The 26,089-nt window shown below is 40.4% G+C and overlaps 1 protein-coding gene across 1 annotated transcript; it reads left to right on the top strand.

The window, feature by feature from the left end:
- The first annotated feature begins 309 nt into the window (after window positions 1-309).
- LOC139442318 (FHA domain-containing protein FhaA-like) lies at window positions 310-25,655 on the top strand. The gene is made up of 8 exons (XM_071223109.1): window positions 310-420; window positions 8,645-8,689; window positions 9,102-9,217; window positions 15,439-15,602; window positions 17,232-17,259; window positions 18,931-19,039; window positions 21,755-21,961; window positions 22,174-25,655. Exons 1-8 carry the CDS (start codon window positions 384-386, stop codon window positions 22,617-22,619), a joined length of 1,152 nt encoding a protein of 383 aa, XP_071079210.1. The 5' UTR covers window positions 310-383; the 3' UTR covers window positions 22,620-25,655.
- Window positions 25,656-26,089: the final 434 nt, after the last annotated feature.

Below are 26,089 nucleotides of genomic sequence, written 5' to 3'. Positions count from 1 at the left end.
TGCAATATTTCCGTAGTTTGGTACACATCAAATAAAATAAAAGAAGGAAGTCGTCACAAAGCGAATTCAGGAGAATATTAACTAGCAATCAATCATACAATAAATTAAATAAAAAATACTAATTCCATAGATACATACGCTATATACATATAAAAACAATAAATATTGTTTCGTTGATGTTAATAATGCAGAAAGAAATCATACAAGATATTCCTAATCCGCCGTAAGTGTTTTGTTTTGAACTAATCAATATTTTCTGCGCATGCGTATTACTGACAATTATAAGTTGTTTACTTCCGTTGTAATGGAATGATGTCAGTGTAAATAATGTTTCATTCCTGTCATCTTAAAAAGATTAAGACGCTTCCAGATCTGCAATAACGATGTCGTGTGGCGGAACGGAGTCGGTAGATGTGTCTCGTATGTTTCTTCACCATAAATTCGTTCAGTGAAATTAATATGAAATAGTGAAACAAGCGAACGAAGTATTCTGTGGCACATTTTGTATCACGAATGGCATATAGCCTAATAGAGCAACGATATGCAGATGTAGCTTACATAGCGGCTCTCGTTTCACAGATCTTGGGTGCTATTTCGATCCTTGCGGTTAGGGTAGCTTACCCCAACTCTGTCCTCCTTAGCCCCTGGATCTCCTTTCCGATTTTCGATGTTGCCTGATTTTCGATGTTTATGAATTGCTTTGGCGTTAAATTTCGTGGTGTGATCATGTAATTGCACGCAGCCTTTGTTCACTGCAGGGTCATTGTTTTCTGCTTATTTTCAGCTATATCTCCCTATTTTTCAAAAAAGACATTTACAAAACGGATGAATGAATCTGGTATAGAAATCTACGGCATTCTAGCCCCCTTCTGATCAAACCCTCCTATAGGATCATAAGTGTTATGTACCCTTTTCAGATTGAACACCACTTCATGATCCTTAGAGATCCTGAAAATGCTTCCATCAGTCATTGATGTCCATGTGTAGTCATTGGTGTCACTGAGTAGTCATTGATGTGCATGTGCAGTCCTTGAAGTCTATGTGGAGCCATTGGTGCCCATGTGTAGACAGTGATGTCCATGTTTAGTCGGTGTTGTCAATGTGTAGTCATTGATAATCAATGATGCCCATGTCAAGTCATTGATGTCATCTCCCCTATGTCCAATGTCATTTCCCCTGTGTCCAATGTCTTCTTCACTGTGTCCAATGTCATCACCACTGTGTCCAGTGTCATCTTCGCTGTGTCCAATGTTATATCCTCTGTGTCCAATGTCATCTCCCCTGTGCATGCTGTGTCCAATGTCTTCTTCCCTGTGTCTAATGTCATCTTCTCTGTGTCCAATGTCATTTCCCCCGTGTCCAATGTCTTCCTCCCTGTGTCATGTCCACTGTGTCCAATGTATTCTTCTCCTGTGTCCCATGTCTTCTTCCCTGTGTGCAAAGTCTTCTTCCCTGTGTGCAAATGTCATGTCCTCTGTGTCCAATGTCTTTTTCCCTGTGTCCAATGTCATCTTCTCTATGTCCAATGTCATTTCCCCCATGTCCACTGTCAACTCCCCTGTGTCCAATGTCTTCCTCCCTGTGTCCAATGTCTTCTTCCCTGTGTCCAATGTCATCTCCCCTGTGTGCAAAGTCTTCTTCCCTGTGTCCAATGTCATGTCCACTGTGTCCAATGTCTTCTTCCCTGTGTCCAATGTCTTCTTCCCTGTGTCCAATGTCTTCTTCCCTGTGTGCAAAGTCTTCTTCCCTGTGTCGAATGTCATGTCCTCTGTGTCAAATGTCTTTTTCCCTGTGTCCAGTGTCTTCTTCCCTGTGTGCAAAGTCTTCTTCCCTGTGTCCAATGTCTTCTTCCCTGTGTGCAAAGTCTTCTTCCCTGTGTCAACTGTCTTCTTCCCTGTGTCCAATGTTTTCTTCAATGTGTCCAATGTCATCTCCCCTGTCTGCAAAGTCTTCTCCCCTGTGTCCAATGTCTTCTTCCCTGTGTGCAAAGTCTTCTTCCACATGTCAACTGTCTCCTTCCCTGTGTCCAATGTTTTCTTCAATGTGTCCAATGTCATCTCCACTGTGTGCAAAGTCTTCTTCCCTGTGTCCAATGTCTTCTTCTCTGTGTCCAATGTCATCTCCACTGTGTGCAAAGTCTTCTTCCCTGTGTCCAATGTCGTGTCCAATGTCATGTCCTCTGTCTTCTTCCCTGTGTGCAAAGTCTTCTTCCCCATGTCAGCTGTCTTCTCCTCTGTGTCCAATGTGTTCTTCCCTGTGTGCAAAGTCTTCTTCCCTGTGTCAACTGTCTTCTTCCCTGTGTCCAATGTTCTCTTCAATGTGTCCAATGTCATCTCCCCTGTCCGCAAAGTCTTCTTCCCTTTGTCCAATGTCATGTTCACTGTGTCCAATGTCTTCTTCTCCTGTGTCCAATGTCTCCTTCCCTGTGTCCAGTGTCTTCTTCCCTGTGTGCAAAGTCTTCTTCCCTGTTTGCAAAGTCTTCTTCCCTGCGTCCAATGTCGTGTCCAATGTCGTGTCCAATGTCATGTCCTCTGTGTCCAATGTCTTCTTCCCTGTGTCCGATGTCTTCTCCCCTGTGTCCAATGTCTTCTTCCCTGTGTGCAAAGTCTTCTTCCCCGTGTCAACTGTCTTCTTCCCTGTGTCCAATGTTTTCTTCAATGTGTGCAATGTCATCTCCACTGTGTGCAAAGTCTTCTTCTCTGTGTCCAATGTCATGTCCTCTGTGTCCAATGTCATGTCCTCTGTGTCCAATGTCTTCTTCCCTGTGTCCAATGTCTTCTTCCCTGTGTGCAAAGTCTTCTTCCCCGTGTCAACTGTCTTCTTCCCCGTGTCAACTGTCTTCTCCACTGTGTCCAATGTCTTCTTCCCTGTGTGCAAGGTCTTCTTCCCTGTGTCAAATGTCTTCTTCCCTGTGTCCAATGTATTCTTCAATGTGTCCAATGTCATCTCCCCTGTGTCCAATGTCTTCTTTCCTGTGTGCAAAGTCTTCTTCCCTGTGTGCAAATCTCATGTCCTCTGTGTGCAAAGTCTTCTTCCCTGTGTGCAAAGTCATCTTCTCTATGTCCAGTGTCATTTACCCCGTGTCCACTGTCATCTCCCCTGTGTCCAATGTCTTCCTCCCTGTGTCCAATGTCTTCTTCCCTGTGTCCAATGTCATGTCCACTGTGTCCAATGTATTCTTCTCCTGTGTCCAATGTCTTCTTCCCTGTGTCCAATGTCTTCTTCCCTGTGTGCAAAGTCTTCTTCCCTGTGTGCAAATGTCATGTCCTCTGTGTCCAATGTCTTCATCCCTTTGTCCAATGTCATCTTCTCTATGTCCAATGTCATTTCCCCCATGTCCACTGTCATCTCCACTGTGTCCAATGTCTTCTTCCCTGTGTCCAGTGTCATCTCCCCTGTGTGCAAAGTCTTCTTCCCTGTGTCCAATGTCATGTCCACTGTGTCCAATGTATTCTTCTCCTGTGTCCAATGTCTTCTTCCCTGTGTCCAATGTCTTCTTCCCTGTGTGCAAAGTCTTCTTCCCTGTGTCCAATGTCATGTCCTCTGTGTCCAGTGTCTTCTTCTCTGTGTCCAATGTCTTCTTCTCTGTGTCTAGTGTCTTCATCTCTGTGTCCAATGTCTTCTTCCCTGTGTTTAGTGTCTTCTTCTCTGTGTCCAATGTCTTCATCCCTGTGTCCAATGTCTTCTTCTCTGTGTCCAATGTCTTCTTCTCTGTCTCCAATGTCATCTCCAGTGTGTCCAATGTCTTCGTCCCTTTGTGTGTTTCTCATCAACCCTGCATGCAATGTCACCTCCACTTTTTAGCAACTGCTCATAATTGCATCATGATATAATTTTGTGCGGTGACAATTCAATGATCAACATCACATATTTGGTTAAACTTGACCTACATTGAAGCATTTACAGGGCCTAGGTGAGACATTACCCATATTGTCTATAATTCTCTTTGGGTTGGATACCACATGCCATTCAAGCATCCCTTTACGATCCTCAGGGTTAGTTGTGAGGTAGGGTATGGGTTTGCTATCTCTTTTAACAGATTAATCCTGTGTATTTTGAGGAAAATCTGTACACTTTTTATTAAATTTTGGGTTTCACTGGTTGACAACATGATTCCAACGCTCCACACAGATGATTTCTTGCTTAAAGCATTTAAAATAACAAGATAAAGCCAAACACTTTAGTCTAAATCTGAAATCTAAATCTAATTACGAAAATACTCCTGGCGAGGTTACTGTAATAATATTTATAGTCAGATTTTTCTGATGATACAAAAACATCCAATGAATCTTCGCACATGTTATTTATACAAAGCTTCAAAAAAAGAGGTATTTTCCAGTATTTTTTCATGTCACTCAGCAGAAAGCCACTAATATTGGAAAATATGTGATGATAGATCATACTTAAAATTCTTTTATCCTCATTTGGTGATTACTTGAACAATTAAAATTAAAAACAATTAAAAAGAAATAACTTAGTGCATAGCTAATTGTTAATTAAGTTATAAATACATTATTTAAATATTGTGAAAACATAACTCATATTTATAAACAGTAGGATTTGACCATGTTGACCTTTCACATGGCGTATGACATGAAGTAGCAAAGATGTTTTACAAGCTGATAATTTCTTTAAATGTTGGCTTCATCTATCACCACAGAGTCCCTGGGAACTCAGTGTGATAGGAGTAAAAGCTTCTGGTTGATGAGTAGTGTTTTGGAATTTAATTTGCGAGAGTATGTCTCTCTGCTTCAATGAAAATGTTTGGGCCTACAGTTTTTCCTCTGGGCCTACATTTTGGAATTGGAACATTTTTTATTCTGCCTCTGGATTTCAATTCTAACCTGGAATCCCAGTGGGGGCGGGCCTCTTCAATTCTGTCACCTGCCTTTGTGGGAATACTATTTTTGTAGTATTTTAAAACACTACAAGATTTTAATTTAAGTCTTAATAACAAATGTAAATGTTCCACTTTTCATCACCTCATTTAAATGAGCATATCAACACATATAGAAATAATATTATTAACTGTGGTCACAATACACACATTTCAGATCTTCAAAACAGTTATCAACGTGATCAAGAAACCTAAGATCAGAATAAAAAGTGGTAATGTCTGTGCCCTCTGCTAGCTAGGGTATCCAACTGTAACCCTTTCATTTGAAATCTAGATGATTTATTATTCCCCCGACATATAATGACGGGGGGATATAGCCATCAGTATGTCTGTCTGTCTGTCCGTCCGTCTGTCTGTCCGTCTGTAATCATTGTTTGTCCGGAGCATATTTCCTAAACCATACAACCTAGCTTCACAAAACTTGGTACACTTACCAATCAGACTCAGTAGTAGTGCCTTTTGCTATTTAGAGATTTTTAGAATTTTTTTCTTTTGTCGTTTCCATGGAAATATGATGAACATAGGAAATTTGAGGGTACTGCTTTTGTCCGGAGCATATTTTCTAAACCGTACAACCTAGCTTCACAAAACTTGGTACACTTACCAATCAGGCTCAGTAGAAGTGCTTTTTGCTATTAAGGGATTTTTAGAATTTCATATTTTTGTCGTTTCCATGGAAATATGATGAACTTTGGAAATTTGAGGGTAGTGCTCTTGTCTGGACCATATCTCCTGAACCATACAACTTAGCTTCTCAAAAGTTTTTACACCTATCAAGCAGGTTATGTAGTACTGCCTTTGATATTAACTGATTTTTCTTTTCTTTTTTTTCAATTTAAATTAAAAATTGATGGAGCATATCTTCTAAACCATGCGACAGAGATTCACCAAACTTTATGCACATTTCAATCACGTTCACTAGTAGTGCAGTTTGTTATTTATAGATTTTAATCTTTTTAATTTGTAGCCCCTGACATATAATTCTAAGGTGTGCTATTTACTGATATCATATACTAAATATGATGTGAGCTTCATAAACTAGTACATTCTCTTTATGCCTTTGTGTCATGAGGCTACTACAGAGCTATTCATATGTGAATCTGCGAAGCTATTGTTATTACAATTTCATGAGATCATCAGAAAGTGAGCTTCATGAACCAATATTTAATAACCTTCATTATATTTCTGGTTTTGGCATAAAGGAAAAAGATTTCCTTGCCATCTATCTAAATACATTTGAAGGTACACACAGTTTACCGACATGCCACGTCGGGGGGATATGTTATCTTCGGATGACTCTTGTTAAGAATATGGACTAGTTTTTGGGTCATCTCTTTTATACATGACATAGCTTAAACTGTTTCACACTGGGGCGGTCGGGTACCCTTGTGGTTAAAGCATTCGCTCATCACTCCGAAGACCCGGGTTCGATTCCCGGCATAGGTACAATGTGTGAAGCCCATTTCTGGTTTCCCCCACCATGGTATTGCTGGAATATTGCTAAAAGCGGCATAAAACCATACTCACTCACTCACTGTTTCACCCTATTGCACCCTGTACCTGTTCTGAAGGTGAAACCAAATACTGTCTGTGTTCTAGTTGAGCTGATTGGTATGTGAATATGGCAAGTTCATGAACCTTCAGCAAAATTAATGAAACACCTTTGCCAACAATGTTGGAGGGATTTTAAAAGAGGTCTCCTATGACATCATCATTGGAGTCGAAAGCCACACTCATGGATTGTAGCCATGGCAATGACTGATTATTGCACTGGTGTATTATCCTGATGGAAGAGCACACCTTTTCTCAGCCTCTATCACCCATTAGTCTTACTTTCATCCCGTAGTTGCCTCAGTAGTACAGTATAACATGCTCTGTTTATTGTCTGTCTTTTTGGAAGATGGTCCACCATGACATCCTTGATATCCCAGAACACGGAGGCCAAATCCTTTCCAGCTGATGGGACAGTTGTTGCCTCCTTTGGTGGTGGTGCTGTCAATTGCTTCCACTGTTTTGATTGTTGTTTGGACTGGAAGTGGTGAATCCTGGTTTCATCCATAGTCACAAATTGTTGCAAGAATCTTTCTGGATCAGCTTCAAACAAAGCCAGATTATCAAGAGACATTGTTGTGCCTCGTACATTTTTTATCAAATGTAAGAAGCTTTGGAATCCAACGAGCTGATACATTTTTCATTGCCAAAGTTTTTGTGACAAGGGAATGCATTCTGCACTAGCAATATGATGCTCAGTCAATCGACTGCCGGTCATCACCATATTATGGATTCTCAGGATAATTTCTGATGTTGCTGATGTGACAGGCATTCAAAGATGGGGTTGTCCTCCAGGCTCTCCCTGCCATGCTTACAAGTTTCTGAAGTGTGTTCATTTTGGACGTCCTAATTTTGGGTGCAATGGTTGGGCCACTGCATTTATCTACATTGCCCAGCTACATTTATGGGGAATAATTCACAAGACACTTCCCTCTCAAAAATAACTTTGTCCAATTTACAACATCATCAAATTGTGAGCACATGTTTGAATTTCCAGAAATGACATAATTATAGAACAATGCTTTGTTCTTCATTGTTCTTCACAATATATTTCTTAGCTATCTTATATTATAAATGACATTGTTTAGGGCACCTTTGTTGTGTGATAAATGACATTGTTACCTGCATGTGTAGTAAGCCTGACATGACAATAAATTTCAGGATACAAAAATGTCACTTTATAAAGTAGGCAAATAACACATGCATTCTTGCACAATTTAATGATCGACAGCATGTATACATATATATGTGTTCAGTTCCAGGCTGAATGTTGGATCAGACCTGTGAAGATCTGTATAGAGAAAAGGCCTTAAACAACCCATCCTTGCCTTAGGAGGCGACTAATGGGATTGGGTGATTAGCTTGCTGACTTGGTTGATGCATGTCATCGTATTTGCCTAAATCAGTGCTCATGATGTCAATCACCGGATTGTCTAGTCCAGACTCGATTATTTACAGACTGTCTTTATATAGCTGAAATATTGCCGAGTGTAGCGTTAAACAGAAAAGTAACAAACAAAATGTTGGATCTATTATGTAGCATTTGTCCTTAGAAGGAGCTGGTAACCACATCGGGTACTGCAGTCATATGTAGTATCACCAAGATCAATTAAAACTACAGTCATGTAATGATAGATGTCTGATTACAAACTGCCAGAAGTCAGAGCAATAGTTATTGCTTCTAGTATTTCAAGCTGTTAGATGTGTGAGGTGGTGGCTCACAATCCTGTGTACAGCACACAAGTCACAAATCAGGTGGTTGCGGAGAGTACTTGGATGGGTGAGTGTGTTCGGCAGCTTGGCTCCTGAGAGTGTCTAGAGCTTTGGTATATCATATGATAACATCTGTATGGCATGGCACAAACAACAGCTGAAATAGAACAGTTTTACATTGCTTGAATACATTGAAGGCTATAAGAACATTTGGCGACACATGGTTTCAGGTGAATGGCTGCATATTTCCAAGATATAATCCTGAAAATCATTGATGATAATCTTACAAATAAACACCCTTATTTGCATTAACTTTTGAATACTAATTAAGCATTTCTTGAGGAGTAGGTGTTAATTCATTTTTTTCTGTAAATGTTGACGAACTAGCGGCCTGAACATGCTACAGTTTTGTGACCTGTTTAGTGAGGTAGAATTTTCCTGATGTATTACATGTATGTATTTTTTTTATCATCTTTGTTTCAGCCAACACACCGATCACAAAAACAGGATTTTTGCGTAGATATAACAGTAAGTCTTCATGAGTCAAGACCAGCAATTCATATTTTGAACTGTTTGTTGTAGATCTGTTGCAAAAAGAAAGAAAATAAATTGAAAATGGATCTTGTTAGTTTAGTTATTAACCCAATCACTACCATGTCTCTTCAAGTTTATGTTGGATTACCTTTCTCTCTATTTGGAAAATTTAGGTGCAGAGTTTCAACCCTTATCGATGTCATGTAATCACAGATTCTTCCTGACTATGACCCTGAGTTTATTGATATTACCAATATGAAAAGCATCTGTCAAGTCTATGTCATGTTTCAGGCGTCTCTCAACATGATAAAAGTGACATTCACACACACAGACAAGTTTATTACATTGTTTGGATCCAATCTCACTTCATAAAGGTCATGTCTTATTGAAGGTTTTAACTTTTCAGAGGGGTTCCTATCAAATGGATGGAAACAAAACTTTTTCAAACTGCACGCAGACAGTACCCTTGCATGGTACGACAGTCAGGGCAGCTACGAAGCCAAGGGAGCCGTGAGAATGAAGGTACTGTGTATAGTCAACAGCAGGTAATTGTTGCAAGCCTCTTGAGGGAGGTACAGTACTAGCCACTACAGGGACATTACAAAGTACTAGCCACTACAGGGACATTACAAAGTACTAGCCACTACAGGGACATTACAAAGTACTAGCCACTACAGGGACATTCCAAAGTACTAGCCACTACAGGGGACATTACAAAGTACTAGCCACTACAGGGACATTACAAAGTACAAGCCACTACAGGGACATTACAAAGTACAAACACTACAGGGACATTACAAAGTACTAGCCACTACAGGGACATTACAAAGTACTAGCCACTACAGGGACATTACAAAGTACTAGCCACTACAGGGACATTACAAAGTACAAACACTACAGGGACATTACAAAGTACTAGCCACTACAGGGACATTACAAAGTACTAGCCACTACAGGTACATTACAAAGTACTAGCCACTACAGGGACATTACAAAGTACTAGCCACTACAGGGACATTACAAAGTACTAGCCACTACAGGGACATTACAAAGTACTAGCCACTACAGGGACATTACAAAGTACAAACACTACAGGGACATTACAAAGTACTAGCCACTACAGGGACATTACAAAGTACTAGCCACTACAGGGACATTACAAAGTACAAACACTACAGGGACATTACAAAGTACAAACACTACAGGGACATTACAAAGTACAAACACTACAGGGACATTACAAAGTACTAGCCACTACAGGTACATTACAAAGTACTAGCCACTACAGGGACATTACAAAGTACTAGCCACTACAGGTACATTACAAAGTACTAGCCACTACAGGGACATTACAAAGTACTAGCCACTACAGGGACATTACAAAGTACTATCCACTACAGGGACATTACAAAGTACAAGCCACTACAGGGACATTACAAAGTACTAGCCACTACAGGGACATTACAAAGTACAAACACTACAGGGACATTACAAAGTACTAGCCACTACAGGGACATTACAAAGTACTAGCCACTACAGGGACATTACAAAGTACAAACACTACAGGGACATTACAAAGTACAAACACTACAGGGACATTACAAAGTACTAGCCACTACAGGGACATTACAAAGTACTAGCCACTACAGGGACATTACAAAGTACTAGCCACTACAGGTACATTACAAAGTACTAGCCACTACAGGGACATTACAAAGTACTAACCACTACAGGGACATTACAAAGTACTAGCCACTACAGGGACATTACAAAGTACAAACACCACAGGGACATTACAAAGTACAAACACTACAGGCACACAGGGACATTACAAAGTACAAACACTACAGGGACATTACAAAGTACTAGCCACTACAGGGACATTACAAAGTACTAGCCACTACAGGGACATTACAAAGTACTAGCCACTACAGGGACATTACAAAGTACAAGCCACTACAGGGACATTACAAAGTACTAGCCACTACAGGGACATTACAAAGTACAAACACTACAGGGACATTACAAAGTACTAGCCACTACAGGGACATTACAAAGTACTAGCCACTACAGGGACATTACAAAGTACAAACACTACAGGGACATTACAAAGTACAAACACTACAGGGACATTACAAAGTACAAACACTACAGGGACATTACAAAGTACTAGCCACTACAGGGACATTACAAAGTACTAGCCACTACAGGTACATTACAAAGTACTATCCACTACAGGGACATTACAAAGTACTAACCACTACAGGGACATTACAAAGTACTAGCCACTACAGGGACATTACAAAGTACAAACACCACAGGGACATTACAAAGTACAAACACTACAGGCACACAGGGACATTACAAAGTACAAACACTACAGGGACATTACAAAGTACTAGCCACTACAGGGACATTACAAAGTACTAGCCACTACAGGGACATTACAAAGTACTAGCCACTACAGGGACATTACAAAGTACAAACACTACAGGGACATTACAAAGTACAAACACTACAGGGACATTACAAAGTACTAGCCACTACAGGGACATTACAAAGCACTAGCCACTACAGGGACATTACAAAGTACTAGCCACTACAGGTACATTACAAAGTACAAACACTACAGGGACATTACAAAGTACAAACACTACAGGGACATTACAAAGTACTAGCCACTACAGGGACATTACAAAGTACTAGCCACTACAGGGACATTACAAAGTACTAGCCACTACAGGGACATTACAAAGTACTAGCCACTACAGGAACATTACAAAGTACTAGCCACTACAGGCAGACAGGGACATTACAAAGTACTAGCCTCTACAGGGACATTACAAAGTACTAGCCACTACAGGCAGACAGGGACATTACAAAGTACTAGCCTCTACAGGCAGACAGGGACATTACAAAGTACTAGCCTCTACAGGCAGACAGGGACATTACAAAGTACTAGCCTCTACAGGCAGACAGGGACATTACAAAGTACTAGCCTCTACAGGGACATTACAAAGTACAAACACTACAGGCAGACAGGGACATTACAAAGTACTAGCCACTACAGGCAGACAGGGACATTACAAAGTACTAGCCACTACAGGCAGACAGGGACATTACAAAGTACTAGCCACTACAGGTACATTACAAAGTACAAACACTACAGGGACATTTCAAAGTACAAACACTACAGGGACATTACAAAGTACTAGCCACTACAGGGACATTATAAAGTACTAGCCACTACAGGGACATTACAAAGTACTAGCCACTACAGGTACATTACAAAGTACAAACACTACAGGGACATTACAAAGTACAAACACTACAGGGACATTACAAAGTACTAGCCACTACAGGGACATTACAAAGTACTAGCCACTACAGGGACATTACAAAGTACTAGCCACTACAGGGACATTACAAAGTACTAGCCACTACAGGGACATTACAAAGAACTAGCCACTACAGGGACATTACAAAGTACTAGCCACTACAGGCAGACAGGGACATTACAAAGTACTAGTCTCTACAGGGACATTACAAAGTACTAGCCACTACAGGCAGACAGGGACATTACAAAGTACTAGCCTCTACAGGCAGACAGGGACATTACAAAGTACTAGCCACTACAGGCAGACAGGGACATTACAAAGTACTAGCCCCTACAGGGACATTACAAAGTACTAGCCACTACAGGGACATTACAAAGTACTAGCCACTACAGGGACATTACAAAGTACAAACACTACAGGGACATTACAAAGTACAAACACTACAGGGACATTACAAAGTACTAGCCACTACAGGGACATTACAAAGTACTAGCCACTACAGGGACATTACAAAGTACTAGCCACTACAGGGACATTACAAAGTACAAACACTACAGGGACATTACAAAGTACAAACACTACAGGGACATTACAAAGTACTAGCCACTACAGGGACATTACAAAGCACTAGCCACTACAGGGACATTACAAAGTACTAGCCACTACAGGTACATTACAAAGTACAAACACTACAGGGACATTACAAAGTACAAACACTACAGGGACATTACAAAGTACTAGCCACTACAGGGACATTACAAAGTACTAGCCACTACAGGGACATTACAAAGTACTAGCCACTACAGGAACATTACAAAGTACTAGCCACTACAGGCAGACAGGGACATTACAAAGTACTAGCCTCTACAGGGACATTACAAAGTACTAGCCACTACAGGCAGACAGGGACATTACAAAGTACTAGCCTCTACAGGCAGACAGGGACATTACAAAGTACTAGCCTCTACAGGCAGACAGGGACATTACAAAGTACTAGCCTCTACAGGCAGACAGGGACATTACAAAGTACTAGCCTCTACAGGGACATTACAAAGTACAAACACTACAGGCAGACAGGGACATTACAAAGTACTAGCCACTACAGGCAGACAGGGACATTACAAAGTACTAGCCACTACAGGCAGACAGGGACATTACAAAGTACTAGCCACTACAGGTACATTACAAAGTACAAACACTACAGGGACATTTCAAAGTACAAACACTACAGGGACATTACAAAGTACTAGCCACTACAGGGACATTATAAAGTACTAGCCACTACAGGGACATTACAAAGTACTAGCCACTACAGGTACATTACAAAGTACAAACACTACAGGGACATTACAAAGTACAAACACTACAGGGACATTACAAAGTACTAGCCACTACAGGGACATTACAAAGTACTAGCCACTACAGGGACATTACAAAGTACTAGCCACTACAGGGACATTACAAAGTACTAGCCACTACAGGGACATTACAAAGAACTAGCCACTACAGGGACATTACAAAGTACTAGCCACTACAGGCAGACAGGGACATTACAAAGTACTAGCCTCTACAGGGACATTACAAAGTACTAGCCACTACAGGCAGACAGGGACATTACAAAGTACTAGCCTCTACAGGCAGACAGGGACATTACAAAGTACTAGCCACTACAGGCAGACAGGGACATTACAAAGTACTAGCCCCTACAGGGACATTACAAAGTACTAGCCACTACAGGGACATTACAAAGTACTAGCCACTACAGGGACATTACAAAGTACAAACACTACAGGGACATTACAAAGTACAAACACTACAGGGACATTACAAAGTACTAGCCACTACAGGGACATTACAAAGTACTAGCCACTACAGGGACATTACAAAGTACTAGCCACTACAGGGACATTACAAAGTACAAACACTACAGGGACATTACAAAGTACAAACACTACAGGGACATTACAAAGTACTAGCCACTACAGGGACATTACAAAGCACTAGCCACTACAGGGACATTACAAAGTACTAGCCACTACAGGTACATTACAAAGTACAAACACTACAGGGACATTACAAAGTACAAACACTACAGGGACATTACAAAGTACTAGCCACTACAGGGACATTACAAAGTACTAGCCACTACAGGGACATTACAAAGTACTAGCCACTACAGGGACATTACAAAGTACTAGCCACTACAGGGACATTACAAAGTACTAGCCACTACAGGAAAATTACAAAGTACTAGCCACTACAGGCAGACAGGGACATTTCAAAGTACTAGCCTCTACAGGGACATTACAAAGTACTAGCCACTACAGGCAGACAGGGACATTACAAAGTACTAGCCTCTACAGGCAGACAGGGACATTACAAAGTACTAGCCTCTACAGGCAGACAGGGACATTACAAAGTACTAGCCTCTACAGGCAGACAGGGACATTACAAAGTACTAGCCTCTACAGGGACATTACAAAGTACAAACACTACAGGCAGACAGGGACATTACAAAGTACTAGCCACTACAGGCAGACAGGGACATTACAAAGTACTAGCCACTACAGGCAGACAGGGACATTACAAAGTACTAGCCACTACAGGTACATTACAAAGTACAAACACTACAGGGACATTACAAAGTACAAACACTACAGGGACATTACAAAGTACTAGCCACTACAGGGACATTACAAAGTACTAGCCACTACAGGGACATTACAAAGTACTAGCCACTACAGGTACATTACAAAGTACAAACACTACAGGGACATTACAAAGTACAAACACTACAGGGACATTACAAAGTACTAGCCACTACAGGGACATTACAAAGTACTAGCCACTACAGGGACATTACAAAGTACTAGCCACTACAGGGACATTACAAAGTACTAGCCACTACAGGGACATTACAAAGTACTAGCCACTACAGGCAGACAGGGACATTACAAAGTACTAGCCTCTACAGGGACATTACAAAGTACTAGCCACTACAGGCAGACAGGGACATTACAAAGTACTAGCCACTACAGGGACATTACAAAGTACTAGCCTCTAGAAGGACATTACAAAGTACAAGCCTCTGGTACCTATGTTGTTCTCTAAGGACACATGTCAGTATCTGTGTTCTGCAGGACATATGCCAGTATGTGTGTTTTGCACGACACATGTCAGTATATATGTTCTCCAGGACACATGTCAGTATATATGTTCTCCAGGACACATTTCAGTTTCTATGTTGTTCTCCAGGACACATGTCAGTATCTGTGTTGTTCTGCAGAACACATGTCAGTATATATGTTCTCCAGGACACATGTCAGTATATATGTTCTCCAGGACACATTTCAGTTTCTATGTTGTTCTCCAGGATACATGTCAGTTTCTTATGTTGATCTCCAGGACACATGTCAGTATCTGGCAGTTGGGCCAGTATGTCAACAGGTCCCCAACAGGCCAGACCCGCCTCCTGGTGGAAAAGTTTCCGACATGATGGCCATACCCAGAAAAAACAGCAAACAGGCTGACATGGTGTGGATTCTATTCTCTGATCAGAATGAACTGAAGTGAGTTTGATAACAGAGCTTACAAAATTAAATGGTACAACAACAGAGCTCCAGCTTTTGTAAAGTGAGGGCAAAAACATCATTTTTATATCAATACTTATGCTAAAATTAGAAGGAAATAATCTGCTTTTCTTCTGAATGCTTGAAGGAATCCAATTGTAAAACATACTTGACAAACATAAATTCATGGCCACCAACCAAAAAAATACAGTTTTTAATTACTGCTTTCATTTTGCAGGCAAAAAAAGTTAATTTGTTGAATGACCATTAAATGCCTTTTTGTTATACCTGACTGTAAAATGTTGTGGCACATTGTCCATGGCCCATCCATCCATCCATTGTAAGCTTTTACCTTTTTGACACTTCTAAAAGCAGAGGGTCTATGAAGCTGAAACTTTGCAGACATGATTCCAGCTATGGCATGTATAGTCTCTGGAGAAAGTGCTCACAGTATGCTATTTTAATGGCAGCCATATTGACTATGTCATGTTTGCCCATTACTCATGTATTTCTCAGTGGAATGTATTTGGAATAACATACAACTTGTTTTTAACATATTTATTTTTTTTTACCAAGCTACACTGATTGATGTATGCATGTATTTACCTCACCTGACTGAAGGTTAAGTGGGCTTATGTCATGACCTGCTTCTGAAGTGTCTGTCATCCTCTGCGTCTGTGGTGTCATCCTGATTGGTCAAATATGTAGTTAAGAATAAGTACCGGGTAAATAATTGAGGTAAATATTCAGGCTTATTCAAGGGATCAGTACCTGAGACTAACCATCTCAAAACAGAGCATTCCAATATTTATCAAGTAGGGGTGTAAAACCAGATAGTGTTTGGATGTCAGTACTGTTTTATTCATGGCAAGTGAATAGTTTAGCACCTAAAAGTTCATAGACTTCATACATAGAGTTTAGTCCCACACACGGGTCTATATCTCTCTCTCCAGTAGAGATGTTCATGTTTCTTGTTGTTTACGGTGTATTTACAACCTCCATGGTATGCATATCTGGTGTCCCTGGAGCTTGGAAGAAATACAACTTCTACTACCACATCAGTCATTGTGCATTATGTTGTGACAGTTTTATATACCCAGTCGGCGATTGTTTCACTGGCATCACCTTCTATTACTGACTCTCATAGATCATCACAACAGAGATACGAGGTGAAACTACGCCTTGGTCTGATTCATCTTGGCCACTGGTTATCTGGATGACGTTTTGTTTTGTGATGTTCTCCTTAGCCCCCTCGTTTAAAGCTCCATGCTTTAGGAGAGATGACCTGCAGGTTCACTCCTTGGATGAGGCTGAAGGAGCGCACATGTTGGAAGCCGCTTGTCCTATACATGCTAGTTTTCCATCAAAACAGGGCCTCTGGTGGAAGTGTCTGTATCAGAACTGGCAGATCTTCACTATTCAGGCTCATTTAGCCTGTTTGACCCCTTCGTCCTAGGCTACCGGGTACCCACTTTTCAGGATCATCGTTGTACTTGAAAAATATCAACGAAAACTCATTGTAATCTATCACAAGTTTTTAGTGTGTTTTTAGGATAAATTAGGTAAATACATCCCCTCCACTCAACCTCTCACATGCTGGTTTAATTTATATAATACTTTTCGTTCTAGTTCTTGGATGACGGAAATTGTGAAAACGGTATGTACCATACGCAACTATCGAGAGTTTACATTGATCTTTGAATACTTACATATACTTGATATAACTATTATTACATCCCATGGGAGAGTCTGTGGTCAAATGGTATGAGCGACAAATAGGTTAAATGTTAATATAATGAAAGGTCATTTGCATATGAATATATTGAAACTCAAAATACTAAACAAATACCAATGAACAACCCTGACAAACATAAGATGCCATATGAAACAAAGAACAATATGTGCAAAAGAATGTCAGTGCACACGAAAAGACACTGAACACAATAAGGATTCACAATAAGCAACGCCAACTGTGTTGTGCTCCATGGTGTTGTGTTGCCCAATGCACGCACATATCCTACACAGCAGAACAAGCCGATATCACTCGGAATGTTGTACAAATTGCAGTGCCCTCTGGTGCTGTTTGTTGTGAATGTTGCCCTTTAGTGTTTGGTGTACACTGATGTCCTTTTGTACCCACAGTTTTTATTCTTTTCTTTGCTACTTATACGATGTCAGGGTTGTTCTTTGAGGTTTGTTTTGTATTTTAAGGTTCATTATTCATATCCTTATAATTACCTTTTTTCATAACATTTGACAATAACTGCGTATGGTTGACCTATATGATAGTATTTTTTCACCAAATGTCTGAGCTGACTCACCAGGATTGGGGAATCTCACTTGGAGACTCGCATCCCAAATGCTTATGCATTCAGTCACTGGTTTGCCTGATACAGATTTGATTGTTTACAAGTGGCAATGATATAGATGGAATATTGCTGACTGTAGCCTTAACAACATTCATTTATTCAGTCATGTAATAGTAGCGTATGATCTAGTACAACCATTTATTATTGATTTACCTCTACCTCTACCCCATGACAAAACAATACATTTCAATGTACACCCCCAAGTCACATGACTGACTCTAACCTCGAATATTGTCTCTTCCAATGATCAGTATTGACCTGTTGTGATGAAAATTGTCCCTTCCAATGATCAATATTGACCTATTGTGATGAATATTGTCTCTTCCAATGATCAGTATTGACCTGTTGTGATGAATATTGTCTCTTCCAATGATCAATATTGACCTGTTTTGATGAATATTGTCTCTTCCAATCATCAATATTGACCTGTTTTGATGAATGTTGTCTCTTCCAATCATCAATATTGACCTGTTTTGATGAATGTTGTCTCTTCCAATCATCAATATTGACCTGTTTTGATGAATGTTGTCTCTTCCAATGATCAATATTGACCTGTTGTGATGAATATTGTCTCTTCCAATCATCAATATTGACCTGTTTTGATGAATGTTGTCTCTTCCAATGATCAATATTGACCTGTTGTGATGAATATTGTCTCTTCCAGTCATCAATATTGACCTGTTTTGATGAATATTGACTGGTCTGCTGTAAAACAAGATGGCCTCTGGTACCAACATTTCACAGTTCACAGCTACGGCACTGTAGTGAAACAGAGGACAGTTTATAGGCTGAATTTCAGTTTAACGAAACAAATGACTACACGTGACAAGGTCAATATGCAAAATCAAGGACCTCGATCTCAGGTCCTTGTTTTCGCATATTGACCGCAACAAGAGTAATCAATTATTTGAATATTATTCTATTGAGGCAGTTCAATATGAAAGCACTATATCTTTCAGCTACCCCCACCCCCACAGCCACCCCAGGCTCAAGGTCCTCCCCAGGGTACACCGAGTGCCCCTCCTCCAGGAGGGCCCCCACCCCCAGGCTTCAACCCTGGAGTAACAGGTATGCCCTTACCTACACATTGTTTCTTTGTAGAACAAATATGTGTTGCAGTCTGTCGAAAAATGTGTTTAAAATAGGATTTGCCTCCTACAAATTGTAACTGTTGTAAAATTGTATCTTGTTTACATTGACCTTTTCATAAGATTAGCTGTTGATTACATGCAGCCATACAAAATGATTATATGTCAGTGTGCCATTATTCTTTACCTACAATGTGTCGTGATTTCTTTGTCCTAGGGTGTGCCATTCTTCTCTTGTCCTCAGTGTGTCATGCTTTGTTTATCTCCAGTGTGTCATGCTTTCTTTATCTCCAGTGTGTCATGCTTTCTTTATCTCCAGTGTGTCATGCTTTCTTTGTCACCAGTGTGTCATGCTTTGTCACCGGTGTGTCATGCTTTCTTTGTCACCGGTGTGTCATGCTTTCTTTGTCACCGGTGTGTCATGCTTTCTTTGTCACCGGTGTGTCATGCTTTCTTTGTCACCGGTATGTCATGCTTTCTTTGTCACTGGTATGTCATGCTTTCTTTATCTCCAGTGTGTCATGCTTTCTTTGTCACCGGTATGTCATGCTTTCTTTATCACCAGTGTGTCATGCTTTCTTTGTCACCGGTGTGTCATGCTTTCTTTGTCACCGGTATGTCATGCTTTCTTTGTCACCGGTATGTCATGCTTTCTTTATCTCCAGTGTGTCATGCTTTCTTTGTCACCAGTGTGTCATGCTTTCTTTATCTCCAGTGTGTCATGCTTTCTTTGTCACCAGTGTGTCATGCTTTCTTTGTCACCGGTATGTCATGCTTTCTTTGTCACCGGTATGTCATGCTTTCTTTGTCACCGGTATGTCATGCTTTCTTTATCTCCAGTGTGTCATGCTTTCTTTGTCACCGGTGTGTCATGCTTTCTTTGTCACCAGTGTGTCATGCTTTCTTTGTCACCAGTGTGTCATGCTTTCCTTGTCACCAGTGTGTCATGCTTTCTTTATCTCCAGTGTGTCATGCTTTCTTTGTCACCAGTGTGACATGCTTTCTTTGTCACCGGTGTGTCATGCTTTCTTTGTCACCGGTTTGTCATGCTTTCTTTGTCACCAGTGTGTCATGCTTTCTTTGTCACCGGTATGTCATGCTTTCTTTATCACCAGTGTGTCATGCTTTCTTTATCTCCAGTGTGTCATGCTTTCTTTGTCACCAGTGTGTCATGCTTTCTTTATCTCCAGTGTGTCATGCTTTCTTTGTCACCAGTGTGTCATGCTTTCTTTATCTCCAGTGTGTCATGCTTTCTTTATCTCCAGTGTGTCATGCTTTCTTTGTCACCAGTGTGTCATGCTTTGTCACCGGTGTGTCATGCTTTCTTTGTCACCGGTGTGTCATGCTTTCTTTGTCACCGGTGTGTCATGCTTTCTTTGTCACCGGTATGTCATGCTTTCTTTGTCACTGGTATGTCATGCTTTCTTTATCTCCAGTGTGTCATGCTTTCTTTGTCACCGGTATGTCATGCTTTCTTTATCACCAGTGTGTCATGCTTTCTTTGTCACCGGTGTGTCATGCTTTCTTTGTCACCGGTATGTCATGCTTTCTTTGTCACCAGTGTGTCATGCTTTCTTTATCTCCAGTGTGTCATGCTTTCTTTGTCACCGGTGTGTCATGCTTTCTTTATCTCCAGTGTGTCATGCTTTCTTTGTCACAAGTGTGTCATGCTTTCTTTATCACCAGTGTGTCATGCTTTCTTTGTCACCAGTGTGTCATGCTTTCTTTATCTCCAGTGTGTCATGCTTTCTTTGTCACCAGTGTGTCATGCTTTCTTTGTCACCGGTATGTCATGCTTTCTTTGTCACCGGTATGTCATGCTTTCTTTGTCACCGGTATGTCATGCTTTCTTTGTCACCGGTATGTCATGCTTTCTTTATCTCCAGTGTGTCATGCTTTCTTTGTCACCGGTGTGTCATGCTTTCTTTGTCACCAGTGTGTCATGCTTTCTTTGTCACCAGTGTGTCATGCTTTCCTTGTCACCAGTGTGTCATGCTTTCTTTATCTCCAGTGTGTCATGCTTTCTTTGTCACCAGTGTGACATGGTTTCTTTGTCACCGGTGTGTCATGCTTTCTTTGTCACCGGTTTGTCATGCTTTCTTTGTCACCAGTGTGACATGCTTTCTTTGTCACCAGTGTGTCATGCTTTCTTTGTCACCGGTATGTCATGCTTTCTTTATCACCAGTGTGTCATGCTTTCTTTATCTCCAGTGTGTCATGCTTTCTTTGTCACCAGTATGTCATGCTTTCTTTGTCACCGGTGTGACATGCTTTCTTTGTCACCAGTGTGTCATGCTTTCTTTGTCACCGGTATGTCATGCTTTCTTTGTCACCGGTATGTCATGCTTTCTTTATCTCCAGTGTGTCATGCTTTCTTTGTCACCGGTGTGTCATGCTTTCTTTGTCACCGGTGTGTCATGCTTTCTTTGTCACCGGTGTGTCATGCTTTCTTTATCTCCAGTGTGTCATGCTTTCTTTATCCTCAGTGTGCCATGCTCTCTTTGTCACCAGTGTGTCATGCTTTCTTTATCTCCAGTGTGTCATGCTTTCTTTGTCACCAGTGTGTCATGCTTTCTTTATCTTCAGTGTGTCATGCTTTCTTTATCCTCAGTGTGTCATGCTTTCTTTATCCTCGTAATGCACATGGTTCAGGTTTAGCATGAGTAAATTGTGTGACGACATTTGATTAATACAGGTGCTCCTCCTCATTACCCACCACCCCAGGGCAGTCAAGCCCCACCCCCTTACTATCAGGGTCAGCAGCCAAGGCAAGGTAACGTGTCCTACCCTCAGCAGCGAGGGGGACACTACCCCCAGCAGCGTGGAGGAAACAGTGGCGGGAACACAACTGTTGTTGTGCAGGACCGAGGGAGGAGGGGGTCAGGGGATGGGCTTGCTACAGGTATGTTGAAGGAGGTGTCCCCATAGTGGCTTTTCCACACCTTTGTTTCTTATCTTTTTTCGATGAAGGTTAAATTGTGGGTAAAATTATGTTTTCAAAAACTTGTACACTCATAGCACTCAAGCTTGCATAAAAGGGTCCTGATTTTCAGGATCACATTCATATGCAATCCTATGCCTCATTTGCTCATGAATGCTTTTGCTCTGTTGCAGGCATGCTGATGGGTGCTGCTCTTGGCTATGGCTTGAGTCGACCTATGGGCTTTGGCTATGGGTGGGGGTATGGAGGATATGGAGGGTATGGAGGCTGGGGTGGGTATGGGGGCTACCATGGAGGTGACAATATCAACATTAACAACCATTATGATATTGACAATACAAACATTGAAAACACCAACATCACGGAGAATAACACTGAGAATAACTATGGTGAACAAGGGCAAGAAGGGGGTTATGACCAGGGGGGTTATGACCAGGGTGGTTATGATCAGGGGGGTTATGATCAAGGGGGTTATGATCAGGGTGGGTATGATCAGGGTGGGTATGATGATGGAGGATATGATGGGGGATATGACGACTATGGGGGCGGAGATGATTTTGGTGGAGGTGATTTTGGTGGGGATGATTTTGGTGGTGGTGACTTTGGGGGTGACTTCTAATGCTTGTGTTATTTTTTATTTTGTGATAATCAAAAATATTCTTCAGGTGACAACTGATTTATTTTTTGTCTTGGGAAGATGTGAAGGTAATTGCACTACTGTTAATTGTCTTACATCTCCATGATCTTGAAAACTGAAACTTTGCATGGATGACCTGAGCTATGGTCATATAACTTGTATCATATTTTAACCTGACCTCCATATCTGTTATATTTTGCCCATGTCTGCATACGGTATGTAATTATTAAAAAATGATATCCAATGAATAATATGGTATTGGAAATAACACAATATGATACTGCCTTATGCTGAGTGTTTACCCTGCTGTGGCTTTCAGCTTTTGTGCATTGTAATATCTGGCCATCTTCAAACTCCGACCACATTTTGGCCCACTGCTCAGCCAATTACTCAGGCCACACATTATATATATTTTGTTTCACACCCTCCCTACTGAAAAGCTGCCGATCCAAGAAATAAATTAGACATACAAAAAATTATTTTTATGATGTCACCCGCTAGTCATATAGACAATAAAATCAGTTATATATTAATTCCATGTCTTCATCACTTTCAGTGATTCAAGAAGACAGCTGCAGTTTTTAATCCACAGCAGAATAATTTTCATATAAATAAATACTAACTAACTTAACCACATAGCCAGCTATTTTTATTTTTATTTTATAGAATAAATCTGATAAACATAAAAATAAAAAAGTGAGGCCTCAGATATCAATGTGAAATCTAATTATAGGCAATATACAGGGAGGATATCTGTCGTGTAAGAACCCGTTTCTTTCTTTGTAAGACTCCTTACATCTAATAATATTCAAGACAAAATTAGGTGTGCTGTAGAGCTGTAGAACCTAGTAACTCTATTCTTCTGTCAGTATCATAATGACATATTTATGTGGATATATATATTTTGTGCCTTTATAATGGGGAGGTCATGGGTGGAGTTTAGAATGATCTGAACAGTTTTGTGTTTCTTTGAGTATCGGTAGTCACTGTGTGATACAGTTGCGGGTAAAGCGGAATGTTCATGTTGTCCATTGCCTCTCAACTTTAAGTCTATTTCATGACTGTAAGCAAAGACATGCGAAAGTTATGTTTACTTGCTTGACTTTTTTCTACAGATTGTTAACATTAGGATCCTGTTTATTGGATATTCTTGTCTTCTTGACCTGAACAAGAGTAGACTGTTTATGTCTGCCCATCATGGTTGAAATTCAGGGAGGATTTGGTCTTTCGAGGTGTTTTGCAAATTTGAAAATGAAAGATACATTCTGCTTTTGGAGATGCATGTATATTGCATTTGCTCTGCATCAGTGAGATGAATTGTTTTGTTCATGTATGGCACAATACAAATGGTGTACAAGTCCCACTGTTATGTATCTAGGGACATCTTAAACACCTTCACCTCACACTGTTGAGGGCTACCCCAATATGTACCCCATTGCCTTGTACATACTCATACCCCCCCCCCCCCCCCCCCCCATATCCTTAGTGTAATCTAATCAAACAGCAAATAGCACCGCTTTTTAGCGCAGAGTAGAGCACATCCATAAAAACTATAAACAGTGTATTCTTAAAAACAACACACAGTTTATATGTTAATCTGTTGACTGGCATTAAGTTCATAGGCAATATAATAATTCAACCAACAACAGTTCACTGATTGGTATGAGGAGTAGGCGTCAACAAGCTTGACACGAGTGCGTAGATCTTTTGATCCCAGCAGTGATAACTCTCCCGATTCCTATTGTAGGTAATTCCTATTCTTTGAATGACATTGGCATATACTTGTTACAACTGCTGCTCAATAAACCGTGTATGCGTTTATATTCAACTTGGTATGTCCGCTGTCCGGTCATTTAGAGACATAAATGCGAAGTTCATTAATATGAACAAAGACCACTCGCAATTTTCGCATTTATTTCACATTCGCGTTAATTTCAAGATTTACAATATATAACCCGGCACAGAGCACACTAGTAGACAGTGGTCAATATGATCACTATTAACATTTACAACTGTCCATTCTCAGCTTATGCAAAGTCAGTGCCTGGAAACAACAATACACTTTCAGGCAATGTACAGTGTATATGGACAAGATGTTTTTGCTATCATAAAACACCTGAAGTATTTGTAAATAAATACTCTGTAGTCAATTTGCCTGGTTGAATGACACGCTGTGTTAATATTTGTAAACACCCCAGGCTTTTGTGGTTTCTAATTTGATAAATATTTCATTGGCTGTACCAAAGTAGTCATGTGTGATAGATTGTACATGTTATACATATGAGGTGGATTCACATATTCTGAGCTTCACATAGAAAGACTTTACCTTACACATTTAAATAAAATGTTGTCTTTTTTCAACATAATTAAACTCCACACTGATACACTTTTTCCAATGGTGTTGGAAGGATTTTGTCCCAGTGTCATAGAAGTTCTTCTATTTGCTGTTCAAAAAATTCTCCACAGCTGCTGAGACATCATCGTTCGAGTCAAAATGTGGGTTCCAGGTAGAGATTTCGTCAAGTTTGGGAACAGATGAAGAGAATGGCTGCCTGTACAAACTGTGAGAAACAACCTCCTCCAGATTGGAACATCTTGGTGGCCACATATATACATGATATAGGCATTATGTTGCCAAGGTTCTCCTTGCCATGGCTGTCTGTACAAACTGTGAGACACAACCTCCACCTGATTTGAACATCTCGGTGGCCACATATATACATGATATATGCATTATGTTGCCAAGGTTCTCTTTGCCATGGCTGCCTGTACAAACTGAGACACAACCTCGTCCTGATTGGAACATCCCTTGAGATTGATGGCAGCTACTTCTTGTAGTCCCTATGGGATTCCTCTCATACATTTATATAGTATTAATTTTAGATGTGTTTTTCTGTGATATTACCTGTGCCAGTCTTTGTTGTTGATGACATTTGAAATATTTATTTTTATGCTATTTACAATAATTTTGTATAAGAAACTATATGAGTTGTTGATCTGTCAATTTTATTTACTTGTTTATGAAACTATATTTCTGTAGATACACATATTGTTATATTTCTACTTCAAGAGATCTATATATCTCAAATTGTAATATTGTTATATGTTTACAGCAAGTACTGTGATAATTCACTGAATCTCAATAAATGCACTCTTCAACCAATGTCCATGTCGTTGCTGTTTACTTTATGCATTGTTCTGGACCTTGCTGTATGTAAGTTGCCCATCATCTGTCTGTCCATCTTCCTTCTCCTTCACTCACTCTCTCACACACACACACACACACACACACACACACACACAGGGTATATATACAGTGCAGAATGAGGTGTACAGAAGCAGGTCAGAACTCTTATATGATCTGCACAGTAAACAAATTGATATACCGGTACTAGTATTTAGTGATGTTGAACCAAAGTCAGTACCCTGCATTGTCCCTGGCAATTCAAGTA

Source organism: Haliotis cracherodii, unplaced genomic scaffold, assembly GCF_022045235.1.
Source record: "Haliotis cracherodii isolate W230 unplaced genomic scaffold, xgHalCrac1.p SCAF_5, whole genome shotgun sequence".
NCBI classification, from domain to species: domain Eukaryota; kingdom Metazoa; phylum Mollusca; class Gastropoda; order Lepetellida; family Haliotidae; genus Haliotis; species Haliotis cracherodii.
The sequence above is the reverse complement of the archived record's forward strand: the minus strand, read 5'-3'. Positions and strand labels throughout refer to the sequence as shown.

What these genes read in the sequence shown, in the direction of transcription:
- LOC139442318 (XM_071223109.1), top strand. Translation starts at nt 384, where the DNA reads ATGTCGTGTGGCGGAACGGAGTCGGTAGATGTGTCTC. An exon ending in AGGGAGCCGTGAGAATGAAG is followed by an intron (nt 9,218 to 15,438) that starts GTACTGTGTATA and finishes GTTGATCTCCAG; the next exon opens with GACACATGTCAGTATCTGGC. An exon ending in AGGGGATGGGCTTGCTACAG is followed by an intron (nt 21,962 to 22,173) that starts GTATGTTGAAGG and finishes GCTCTGTTGCAG; the next exon opens with GCATGCTGATGGGTGCTGCT.